General features: G+C 35.5%; 1 protein-coding gene and 1 pseudogene across 1 annotated transcript; both read left to right on the top strand.

Moving 5' to 3' along the window:
* The first annotated feature begins 5,458 nt into the window (after positions 1–5,458).
* Positions 5,459–6,820, top strand: LOC147297742 (BAHD acyltransferase At5g47980-like). The gene has a single exon (XM_086238868.1). It carries the CDS (start codon positions 5,459–5,461, stop codon positions 6,818–6,820), a length of 1,362 nt encoding a protein of 453 aa, XP_086094994.1.
* Positions 6,821–7,939: 1,119 nt separating this feature from the next.
* On the top strand, positions 7,940–9,239 carry LOC147297743 (cocaine synthase-like; annotated as a pseudogene).
* Positions 9,240–13,462: the final 4,223 nt, after the last annotated feature.

A 13,462-nucleotide genomic window follows, 5' to 3' on the forward strand; every position in this document is an offset into this window, starting at 1 on the left:
AGCTGCCACATAAGGTGGTCGTGGTCGTGGTATTTTTTTTTTGGCCAGGAGCTAATGTGGTTTATTAAGTGTGTACAAATAGCCACTCCTCTTCTTATTCTTTGATAGTTTGATGATGATTTCTTATTGTTTAATTTGTTTGGTTCATCATCTGAAACTTGGACTTAAGTGAATGTATGTCCACGTATAATGGACTTATTGTGTGTGCCTGTGCTGGTTTCCACGACGTTAAAATGAGTCGTGGCCCTTATTGATTGCGCTTTGTCATATATACTTTAAAGAGGGGCAGGCCCTTGAGCATTGGGCGCGTATCCAACAATTTCATAATCAATGAAAGGTGGGCCACTTCACATGGCCGGAGCTAATGAGCTATGGCTAGATCATTCCTTCTACAAATTTTTGTACGTAACAGTCGATGTCACCTACCTCTCATAATACATATAGATGTGGATTTTATCAATTTCGTGAGAAAGAAGTCCTATATGACGAGAAAAACTCTTATATAACCATGAAATTAAATTTCAAATTTCTTCCAAATTTTTCATTTTTTTGAAGTTTCGAAATATTATCAAAACGAAATTATTAAAATTTTGTTAAAAGCTTTAATTGTTTTAGTTTAAATTTTCAACAAAATTGAAAATTCTTTTGAAATTTTTAAATTTTTAAACCTTTAAAATTTTCTCGAAATTCGAAATTTAATTCCTTGTATATAACCAAGGAGTTAAATTTCAAAATTTTCGGCAAAATTTCGCCAAAAATTTCGTTTTTCAGGGCCATGAAAATTTTATCACATGTTTATCCATTTTTCGTCAAATTTCGCCAAAATTATCGAAATTTTGAGTGCCGAAATTTCGAGGCATCTTTACGGCATCTTTTGGTGAATTTGAGCGAAATTTCGATCAAATTCATAAACCCAGTCATCCGCCCAGTGGAGAGAAGAGATCGTCCATTTTCCCTTAAAGGTTCTGGGAAGGAGAGGTGTTTTTATTGACTGGGGAAGAAAGGGGGCGAGAAGAGATTAGAGAGAAAAGAAATCGGGGGAGAAAAGAGATTGGGGAGGGAGAGGAGGAAGAGAGGGAGATTGGGGAAGGAGAAAGGAGGAACAGATCTGGGAGGGAGAGAGAGGAGAAAGAAGAGATCAGGGAGGGAGGGAGTGAAGGCGTACTGGGAGGGAGAAAGAGAAAATGAGAAGAACTGAGAGGAATAGGAGAGTGGGTACTGGGGAGTGGGGAGTCACGGGGAATGAAAGGAAAGGAAAAAAAAAAGAAAAGAAACAAAAAGAAAAGAAAAGAGGAAGCTTACTGAAAAGCCTACAACTCCCAGTGATTAGATATATTAGACTTCTTGGTTGGCTGGGCTCTCGGGCTCAATCATGTCATTAGTTAATCAAACTAATTTCATGTCCTTTGATCCCACCCCCACCAACCACATTATGCTCACGTACTAGTGTACTACTAGTCAACTACTTACAAGCAAGGAGTAAAATTTTGGTTTCGAGGAAATTTTCGATGAAAATTTCGACAGAAATTTTCGCGGAAATTTCGATTAAAATTTCGATTTCGATAAAATTAGACAAAAACGATGGAAATTGCTATCAAAATACGGAAATTTTGAATGAAACTTGACCATATGTTTATTTAACATATTATCTATTACATTTATAAAAAACATTGAAGAAACCAAATTATATAGTAGGTTTCATATGATATAAGGTAAATATAATGCGCGCTGGACAAATACTGTTAAATAAAATTAGTATAATGAATAAATGAAATTAGTATATTCTTTATACTCTATAATCTATAGACTAAATCCTAATACTAAACCCTATATACTCTATATACCTTAATACTTTTTATACTCTATAATTTATAGACTAAACCCTATATACTCTATAATCTATTCTCTATATTGTTTAAGATATGGTATAACCGTATAGGATATTAGTATTTAGGCCCTTTAGGATATTTTTAATTATTTTTTATATATAAATATATAAGGGTTAAAAACAATTAAATGAAACACAAAAATGGCCAAATGAAATCCGAAACTTTTTTTTTTTCTTTCCAATTGCCCAAAGTTCCCAAACCTCAATCAACTCTAAACCTTTTTTTTTTTTTTTTCCTTTTCATTGTTTTCCAAATTATTTGTTTTTATTTTATACTTAAAATTAAAGAAGGGCAATATCTTTTACCAAAAAAAAAAAAAAAGGACAATATCACTCACATTGCTATATTAATAGTGAGGAGCCTATAGGCAAGCTCTCTAATATTAGATATTAGATATTGCCTTATTGGATGTTGGAATATTATTATATATCATCCAGCCCAAATATATATATAAATTTATAATATCCAATTAGTGAAGTAAATAAACACTTGGTTGATATTGTTTGATACCCCACATTCACACAATTGCGTCCAACTGCCAAATTACTGTAATAGCTAGATATTTTGGTTTTATATAATGACTATTCAGAATTCATACTCAATTTGGCTAGATATTTGTTTGGAGGAGTCAGCCACACTTGTACTGTATCAAGAGAAAGTTTATTGGAAGTTTGGAATCATTATAGAAAAAAAAAAAAAAAAAACAATAAATATAAACCATTATTGGCGACAAGGCTTTACGAAAGATGTTGGTGATCGATCACCATTGCTTGGGCTTGACATGCGGCAGCCTTGGGATTTTAGCCTCTTGCTCTTTATTTTGATAGCAATCAAAAAACTCACAGTCTCACAGTAAAACTGCTCCAGCCTCCAGCTCCTCCATTCCCCATTTCCCCTTTTTTTTCTTTTTTTTTTTTCTTCTTTCCCTTTCTCTCCACAGACTCCACCCCGTGCTTCTCTCTTTCTCTCTCTCTCTCACTCTCTCACTGTCTCACTCTCTCTCTCTCGGCATCCCCATCACCAGCCCACCATCACCCTCATCTCGCCTCTGCCACCGCCCCCCGCCGTCGAAACCCACCGAAAACCCAGCCCCTCTTCTATTCCTCCCTTCTTTTCTTCCTCCCTCCACGGCCTCAACTCCCAAGTGAGAAAGAGATCTGAGTTTGGGGAAGATTTGGGGCTGATCTGAGTTTGGGGGAAAGATCTCAGTTTGTGGCTGGGCGAAATTTCGACGAAATTTGGCGAAATTTTACAAAAATAAACATATTCTGAGTTCGAAATTTCGGGCGAAATTTAAGCGAAATTTCGGGCGAAATTTAAGCGAAATTTCGCCGAAATAATACCGAAAAATAATGGATCCGTGATAAAATTTCGGGACCTCAAAAAAACGAAAATTTCGGCGAAACTTCGCCGAAATTTTCGAAATTTCATTCCTTGCTTACAAGTTGCCTTTATTCCATAATTTAAATGGTATTTTATTCAAATTAAAATGTTGAATGGACTTATTTATAATGTCAGTTTCTATGCCACAAGGCCCACAATGAATTTCAATTTATTTTTTATTATTTATTTCTTACATAATATTTTATTTGAAAAACATGATTTGAACATCATGAGCATAGAAAAGTATCTTTGGAGTGTATAATTTAGGGTTTAGAGCCTTTGGGCAATTGGAAATTTGGAAAAAAAAAAATTTGGGTTTTCGTTGGCCGTTTTGGAGTTTTGTTTAACTATTTTTAAACCTTAATACATTTCTATATAAAGAATAATTAAAAATATATATCCTAAAGGACCTAAACTCTAATATCCTATATCATATCCTAAACAATACAGAGTATAAATTATAGAGTATATATGGTTTGATGTATAGATTATAGAATATAAAGAGTATTTATGTATATAGAGTATATAGGTTTAGTATTAGGATTTAGTGTATAGATTATAGAGTATAAAGAATATACTAATTTCATTTATTCATTATACTAATTTTATTTAACAGTATTTGTCTCCAGCGCGCATTATATTCATCTTATATTACATGAAACCTATTATATAATTTGGTTTCTTCAATATTTTTTATCAATTTAGTAGATAATATGTTAAATAAACATATGGTAAAGTTTCATTTAAAATTTCCATATTTTGATAGCAATTTATATCGTTTCTGTCTAATTTTTGTCGAAATTTAAAAATCTTCGAAATTTCTGTCGAAACCCGAAATTTTATTCCTTGTATATATCAGATGTGCACACTTTTTAATAAATAATAAATTTTTGGGTAATTTTATTAAATATACTTTTTTAATACCTTGGTCCATTTGCACACAAAAATGCCCCTAATATACATGTCTCTTCTCTCTCCCCAAATTTTCAGAATTCTCTCTCTTCCACCCATCATCTTCGATCTTCTTCTCCACAGATCCGCCGTCAGTGTTTTATCTTCCCAGTAAAAGCTATCTCCGTGTACAAGAAAGTAAGCTTTGGAACCCTAGAAAGACCAGATTCTGTCCTTGATCTTCTTCGAAACCATGGTTTCTCTGATTCCTAAATCTCCAAATCGTGGGCAACTTTTGGAACAATACTGTTTCTTCTCATTGATGCATAGTACTGTTTTGGCAACTTTTGGCTTCTATAATTTTTGACTTGGATCAGCTGTGGATGGGTTAATGTATATCCAGCAACTTTTTGTGGAAGTTATTTTGATATTAAAAAGGTATATTTAATGAAATTTTCCAAAAATGGACCGTCACACTTTTTGTCTTTCACTGTGGACAAGTTGTTGGATCATGGCCCACACAAATGCGGAAGCTAGCTTGTTTGTATACAAGTTTTGTCAACATAGCTAGTCTTTAGTCGGTTGTCGACTTGTAGATTCCACACAGAGTGGCCCACACCAATAATATCGTAGCTACTAAATTTTAAAATTTGTTTGCAAATGATTGTGGGTAAATATATCAGTTTTCACCCTTTTTAGAAATAAATCTATGAGAATTAGAGTGAGTTCTATTTGAATAAACAAGATCGAATACAGCTTTATTATTATTCATAAATTTAATATACAAATTTGATGAGTGTAATAATACTCTTTTTAATGAAAAAGTTTACTACAATTTTCATTGGAAAATTCCCAAAGAAAGGATTGCATGCATGCATGCAACTCGTGGAACTGATTGAGAGTCCACACACCTTGGTGTCTCAAATTGATTGTCATGGATATTCAACATTTGATGGCCCAGTTGGAGATATATATGGCAGCTGTCCAGGTTTCTCATGTGTTCCGTAAGAAAATAACTTACCTATCCCGTGTTGGGGGATAGGTGGTATCACAAGAGAGAGAGAGAGAGAGAGAGAGAGAGAGAGAGAGAGAGAGAGAGAGCGGGGGGAATAGGGATAGCAGGTGCCGTGCAGTTAAGTTCTTCCGTAAAGCATTGGAGTTTCTAATTGACTTTCATTCCACAAGAGCTGTCGTTTTATGGTGACTTTGCCTCTTTATATAGAAGGTTTGTGCATGTTATAAAACTCATCAAGCTAGCTAGTGTAAAGCAATTAAGATTGGGTTGTGATAATCAGATGGGTTCAGATCATGAGGATCAGATCAACCTTATTAAGATTGAAGTCATTCATGAGGAAACAATCACACCCTCCTCTCCAACTCCTCACCACCTTAGATTTTCAAGCCTCTCTGTTTTTGATCAGCTTACTCCTGAAATTTATGTCCCACTTCTTCTCTTCTATCCCAATAATAGTGTGGTCATTGATCACCACTCTTTGGTTTCTGAGAGATGTAAGCTTCTAAAAACATCACTATCTGAAGCCCTCACTCACTTCTACCCCTTTGCAGGAACTTTCCAATACAACATCTCAATCTGTTGCGATGACCATGGGGCTGCATTTGTTGAAGCCCGAGCGAACTGCCCCATATCGAAGATTTTGGAGAAACCAGATCTTGGAATTCTAAAACATTTGCTTCCAGATGACATGAAATATTCCACACAACCAGACACAGGCTATCTCCTACTAGTGCAAGCCACCTTCTTTGAATGTGGTGGAATGGCACTTGGGGTCAGCATTTCACATAAGGTCGCTGATGCGTCTACAATCGGCACATTCGTCAATACCTGGGCTGCTATTTCCATTGGCACAACTACTCATCGTGTTGTGCTTCCTACAGATCCAGTTGGCGTTGCAGCTTCTCTTTTTCCACCTTTGGATTTCCTTAGCCCGCCGCAAAGGCCTGCTGCTGCGAGTTTTGTTATGAAAGACAAGTGTGAAACAAGGAGGTTTGTGTTCGACGCTTCCAAGATTGCCACTCTCAAGTCCAAAGCTTCCAGTGAAACGGTGCCAAACCCGTCACGCGTTGAAGTAGTGTGCGCACTCATTTGGAAATGTGCAACCGAAGCATCAAGATCAAACTCAGGTTACGTAAGGCCATCTGGGTGGTGTCAAGTGGTGAACTTGCGGAACAGTCTGGGGGAGGCCTTGGCAGAAAAGAACTTCATGGGGAATCTTATGGGGTTCTCCATATCAATGGCTGAAGAGAGGTACGTGATAGATGTGAAAGACTTTGTTGCTAAATTCAGGAAAGGTGTTCAACAAGCGAAAGAAAGTTATGCTAAAAAACTAGGGTTTGGCTCCGACGAGGTATGGGAAGAGCTGAAAGAGTACAGAAACCTAATTAAAAAAAGTGACATAGACAATTATGCGTGCACAAGTTGGTGTAGGTTTCCATTTCATGAAGCCAACTTTGGATGGGGAAAGCCATCATGGACGAGCGCTTTTTTTGAAATCAAGAATCTATTTGTTTTGATGGATAAAAGAGATGGCAAAGGAATAGAAGCGTGGTTGACTCTCACCCAAGAAAACATGGCCTTATTTGAGAGCAACCCTGATCTGCTTGCATATGCCTCTTTAAATCCAAGTGCCATTAGTTAGCTAGGGTCATGACAAAAAGCCTATCCTCTGCCATGATCTGTATTGTATGGAATAATGCTATTAGCTGCCACATAAGGTGGTCATCTAGTGTGGTTTATTAAGTGTGTACAAATTAATAGTATTAATTACTCGTTTGTGCAGACATGTCATTTCTATGTATGAGCTTAATTATCAATTCAATCATACAAATAAACTATCATTATTACAATTATAATAGTATAGAGACACTAATTATTATCCCAACTTTTATTTATCAAGATCTAAAAAATTAGAATAACAGTTGATCGGTGCCTCTAGTATTATTTCTTTATGGTTGTTTTATTATTGTTCCAGTATGCATGCCGTCACTATCACCAAAATCGCCATGGCTAGATTTTTCTCTCGTGTTTCTTAAGTTATTGAATTAATGTAAAATTATATTTTCATTAATTCAGTTGATTGACGTATACAATTATTTTTCGGTGAAGTTGGAATTTTGAAATTTATGTTTTTAGACAGTTCCTTGTATCCAAGTTTTCATGTAGTTCTTTAATTTGGAAGCCTAATTCATTATTAATTAATATAGTTGTATTCATTTGTTTGTTAGTCGAAGCAGATATTTAATTTTTTTTTAAATAAAAGATTAATTAACGAGCAGATTCGATTGGCTAATATTAAAAGTTTAAACAAAAGGTTGGGCACTTGGGCTAGCTGGTTAAGTATTAAAAAATCACAAATATATAAATTATATTTAGAAAAATTAGGCTATAGACTATATCCCACCCTCCTGCTGGTTATTGTGTGATCATATATCTGATATATGTTATCTTTTTAGAGTGCGTGTCAATCGAAGTTCTAAACCATCAATATATATATCACATGGATGCTTTGGCCAACAACAAAGAAACAAATAAACATGTTTCGATCTCCAAGTTGTAACAATATATAATTAGTACAATGCTTAGTGTCGTACGTTGTATACTATGGTATAATATAATTGGACAATGCGCAATAAGCAGAGTAAAGTTGATCGACTTTGATTACACAGGAACTGTCCTGGTATGGTTGGTCTACCCGGGTCTTTTTATGGAGGGTGTATGTTTGAATTGAACTCCTCCAGTGTGGAGAAAGAATTAATAAATGGCTTCATCAGAGATCGAGGTTGAAATCCTTCACCAGGAAACAATTAAACCTTCCTCTCCAACTCCTCACAACCTTACAACTTCCACCCTCTCTCTCTTTGATCAGTTTATTCCTGAAATTTACATCCCACTGCTTCTCTTCTTTCCCAGTAATAGCAACAGTGTGGTCGATGATGATGATCACCATTCTTTGTTTGCTGAAAGATGCAAGCTTCTAAAAACATCATTATCTGAAACCCTCACTCACTTCTATCCCTTTGCCGGAAAATTCCAATACAATTAATGTTTCAATATCTTGCAATGACAACGGAGCTAAATTTATTGAAGCAAAGGTCAACTGTCCCATATCAACGATTTTCGATGAACCAGATCTTGGGATGCTAAAACAATTGCTTCCAGCTGATATTGGATCCACACAAGCACTCACAGGCTATCTTCTACTTGTTCAGGCCAACTTATTTGAGTAAGGTTGCTGATGCCAATACACTCACTACATTCATTAATACCTTGCATGCAATTGCCTCTGGCTCCACTGATGTTGTGCTTCCTTCAGAATTTTGTGCTGCAGCTTCCCTTTTCCCACCACAAGATTTCTTCAACTCACCCCAACCCGTTGTGGAAATGAACCTCAAAGAAAAGTGTACAACAAGGAGGTTTGTGTTTGATGCCTCAAAGATTGCAGCTCTTAAGTCCAAACCTGCAAGTGCCACCGTGCCAAACCCCACACGCGTTGAAGTAGTGTCTAAGCTCTTTTGGAAATGTGCAATGGAAGCATCGAGATCAAACTTGGGTTTTATGAAGCCGTCCGTGTGGTGTCAAGTTGTGAACATTCGGAAAAGGTCTGCAGGGCAGCCCTTGGCAGAAAACTTATTGGGGAATTTCATTTGGTGCTTCATATCAAACAGTTTCGGAGAAAGTGAAGTTGATGTTCAGAGCTTGGTTGCTAAATTCAGAAAGGGCATTGAGGAATTCAAAGTGAAATATGCTAATGGAATTAGTGGGGAGGAAATATGTCAAGCCATCAAAGATTCTGGGAACGTCATGATGAAGGATGATATAGACGGCTACAACTGCAGCAGTTGGTGCAGATTTCCCTTCTACGAAGTCGATTTTGGATGGGGAAGCCATCATGGATGAGTATTCCTAGTTCAGAGTTCAAGAATATAATTCAATTCATGGATGCAAGAGATGGCGAAGGCATAGAAGCCTTCTTTACATTCAAAGATAAAGACATGGCCATACTTGAAACCAATGAAGAGCTGCTTGCATATGCATCTCTGAATCCATCTGTCATTTAAGTTAGTACCAGAAGAAGCCACCTTCTCTTGTGCAGTTGTGCTTCCTACATGAATACTTATGCTGGACCTTTAATATTGTTTTGATGTTTGTAATTGTGTTTGATAAATAATGTTTGTAAAAGGTAAAAGATGTAATGAGATCATGCATGTTAATTAAACAATGTGTAAATTGGCATGTATCTATTATTCCTAGAATTGAGATAATTAAATTTTGATATTTGGACTTAAAGATGTAATGAAAAGAAACAATTGTCCTATTCTATAATGTTAAAAGTAATTAAGGGTAAATTTTAAGTGATAGAATGAGATTAAAAGAACAAAAACTAATAAAGAAGTGTCCATAACCCTCCACTTGGTCATTTGTGTCATGTTATCGTTCTAGACTGTCAGTCTATCCCATTAATGTGTGGTATCATATTATACTGCGGCCAAGAGCATAAAAAAATAAGCTACAAGCCTAGCTAGACAAATATAGATATTAAAATTATCTGGCTCATTGCAACATAAAACCAAGAAAGCACATGTTTTCCAAGTTTGTGCCAATATATAATTACCATATTGCTTTGATGGTGCCGTTGTATACTATGGTAATACAGTAAAAACTGAATCCGGTGAATCTGCGCAGGTCTTTATATGGAGGCTGCTTGTTATGAATTAAAGTTGATATCATTCACCAGGAAACAATTAGACCATCCTCTCCAACTCCTGCCCACCTCTCTGTTTTTAATCAGCTCACCTCTGAAATTTTTGTCTCACTACTTCAGGATCCAACAAACATCGAAATCCCATAAACTCTAGAATCCACTAGAAACAAAAACACAACTTTGAGAGAAATTCTCGATTTTCTGAATATTGATAATGTCAAAGATAACAAAATAACGAAATTATAATCTATTTTTTAGGGCAAAAAATAACAAGGTTCTTAAAAGTCTTAAAAATTACCAAATAAGGAAAAATTGACAAAATCGCTAATTTGAGGGCCCAAACCATTCTTTGGTCAACTCGTCGATCCCAATCAACCTATCAAAGTTCACGCGATTCCAACCTCGTGGCCCATGATTTCTACTAGTCGATTTTCACTATCCGTCCTACGTCAAATAGTGAGATCATTGATGATCACCATTCTTTGGTTGCTGAGAGATTCAAGCTTCTAAAAAAATCACTATTTGAAGCCCTAGCTCACTCACTTCTATCCCTTTGCAGGAAGTTCCAATACAATGTTTCAATCTGTTGCAATGACCATGGAGCTGCTTGCATATGCTTCTCTGAATCCAAGTGCCAATTAGTTATGAACATGACAAATTAAGACCCTCTCCTCTGCCATGCTCTATTGTATCAGCAGACATCCTCTATTTACGTTTCATTTCTATATATGTGTGAGCTCAGCATCCATATCAACTGATACAAATAAACGATTTAGATCAATGCACATGCAATCAGAACTACATATTTCTCTTATGCAATAATATGTGATGCCTTTTCTTCTTATTTTCTTTTTGGTAAAAATAGCTTGTGATGTCCTTGAAAAATCATTAATTGCACTAAATTTACGTCTTTTAGGAGAAAAACAATTATCCAAGTATGGAGATACAAAGGATAAAATAGTCTTTGCAAACTATAACGTCATTCTAAATATAAGTACAAAAACTATCTGGATTTTTGGCCATATTAAAAGAAAAAAAATGTATAGTGGGTAGGTACGTACACCGACTCCAACACGAAACAAAAACAGTTCCATGGCCGGATTAGTATATGCATGTAAAAGATGAGCACCGAAACAAAAACAGTTCCATCCTATTTCATATATATAATTTTTTAGAATGACCCAAAATGACACATTTTAATATCACCAATGCTGAGCTATCTCTTGTTTAAATATCCAGCCATATATAAACAAAAACAGTTCCATCCTATTTTATATATAAATTTTGAGAATGACCCAAAATGACACATTTTAATATCATCAATGCTGAGCTATCTCTTGTTTAAATATCCAGCCCATAACAAATCGATAAGGAGCCGTAACATGTTGACAGGGAGTCCACTGTTTATAAAGTATTGGACCTCTAAGAATTACAAAGTAGTGTTAGTGGAGCAATACGTTAAAAAAATTAGGTGTCATTTTTGGGTCATTGTTTAATGCCTTCAGTGATGGATCCAAGATCTCTAACCGGGGGGTTATAGTGTAAAAGCAAAAAAAAAAAAAAAAATTGGACAACAATAACAATAAAAAATTAAATGATAAACAATATTACAAGCTACATATAATAACCTAATTTTTAAATTTTAAAAAAAGTTTTTTTATTATAATAATTACTTATCTTTATATTTATTTATATTTAATTACTTAAATTATTATTTATTTATATTGATATTTGTGTTTACAATAATGCTAGTTGTACCACATTTTTTTCCCACATTTGTATCCCACCTGATGTGTCATTACTTTACTGGAAGGGTATTTCCTTTTTCTTTTTTAGGTTTTATTTTTTAATTTGTAGTGTCCAATGTATAAATACCATGTAAGATGGTATGAAAATGTGGTAAGTGTAACATTACTGTTGTGTTTATTAGTATTAATTTTAATTACATTTTAATTATGTTATAGTATATATATATATATAAACTTATGTTATATATACATATATTTATTAAAAACAAAAACAGAAAAACGGTTGGGGTTACGTTTGTGTGAGCTTTCCTAGCTTGTGAATGGTTGGGAGTAAGGTGTGTGTATGTGTGTCAGTGTGTGTGTGTGTGTGTGTGCGTGCTAGGCAATGGTGTGTGGCAAACCCCATATTACCCGAGACAAAGAAAACAGAGGAGAAGAAAGAGAGAGAAACCAAGAGAGGAAGAGGAGAGAAGAGAAAATGGAGAGAAAGTTCAGCAACCACTGAGGCTTTTCATCAAGCAGGTGGTGGGCGAGTGGGCAGCGAGGGGTCACCGGCCAGAGGTCGAGGGGTAGCCATCCAGAGGTTTGGGGGGTCACTGGCGGCTGGGAAAAGAGGTTCATCGCTAGGAGATCCGGTGTTGGAGGGTCGCCCGATCCCCTACCTCCCAACGTGCGTTCGAACCTGAATGCCTTCTCCAAATACTATTATTAGATCAACACAGTAATCTAAAAATAGTGACCATCACATGGAGGACTACAAAGGCAAAAATTCTGAAAAAAATGTGGCTCAAGCCAACTTTTCCAAAAAACTGGAAGTTAGGAGAACAATCAATCGTCAAGACACTAACAATCGATCGTTAAGCCAACTTTGACAAAAAATATCTTTTACTGTTTTGTTTTTTGCTTTGACTTATATGTTAGATGATTTGACACTCAAGCTCATAATTGATGGTTGAGATCATTACCGTAGATATTTATGTTATTAAAGCTAAGTAGGAAGGTTTCATACTCAAGCTCATGTAATTGGCTGAGATAAACCTCCTCAAGATATTTATGTTGTCAAGTGCTATGCAACTTGATATAAATATCACTTAGATGATGGTAGAAGTAGAGAGAGAGAGACATAGACAGATCGAGATGCACTGTGAGCTGTAGATAACATGAGATCATCACCTCCATGAGTTATATATAGATGACAATGGATCATCACATCATAAGTTGAGATCTTTATGTTGTAGACTTAGGGACTTGTCCTAAGCTTCACATAACAATCGATAATCATAATCGATGATATATGATTAAAAAAAAAAAAAAAAAATCCTCTATGAGTTGTAGATGACAATGAATCATCACACCATGAGTTAAGATATTTTATGCAAATTCTTTTCTTTCATAAACTAGTGATTAGATACTAAATTGCAGGTCATAAATTCGAACTTAGTATCAAAGCAATTCCAATTTGGTATCAGGTCTTCAAAATTCCAACACACAATACTTGAAAATAGTTCAAATTAGTTATAGAATTGTCCTAGATTCCTTCATGGTATCAGAGCAGGCTATCCACGTGTTGTGTCAAATGGCCACATGTGCTTTCACATCACCCAATATGAATTGTCCACGTGTTAGGCTTGAGTGATGCCACACGTGGGGGGGCATGTTGAGAGAAAGATCACATGTTGAAAATGTGAGGCATTGTATAGTGGCTTATACGGGTTTGGGCTACTCCTCCATTTGCCAATTGATTTTGGGATTGATGCCTAGATTCCTTCACATTACCATGGTACTTTTTCTTTTACTATTTGGACAATACAGTAAAAACTGAATCTGTTGA

The sequence above is a fragment of the Dryas octopetala genome, chromosome 1 (assembly GCF_963921425.1).
Source record: "Dryas octopetala chromosome 1, drDryOcto1.1, whole genome shotgun sequence".
In the NCBI taxonomy this organism is placed as follows: Eukaryota; Viridiplantae; Streptophyta; class Magnoliopsida; order Rosales; family Rosaceae; genus Dryas; species Dryas octopetala.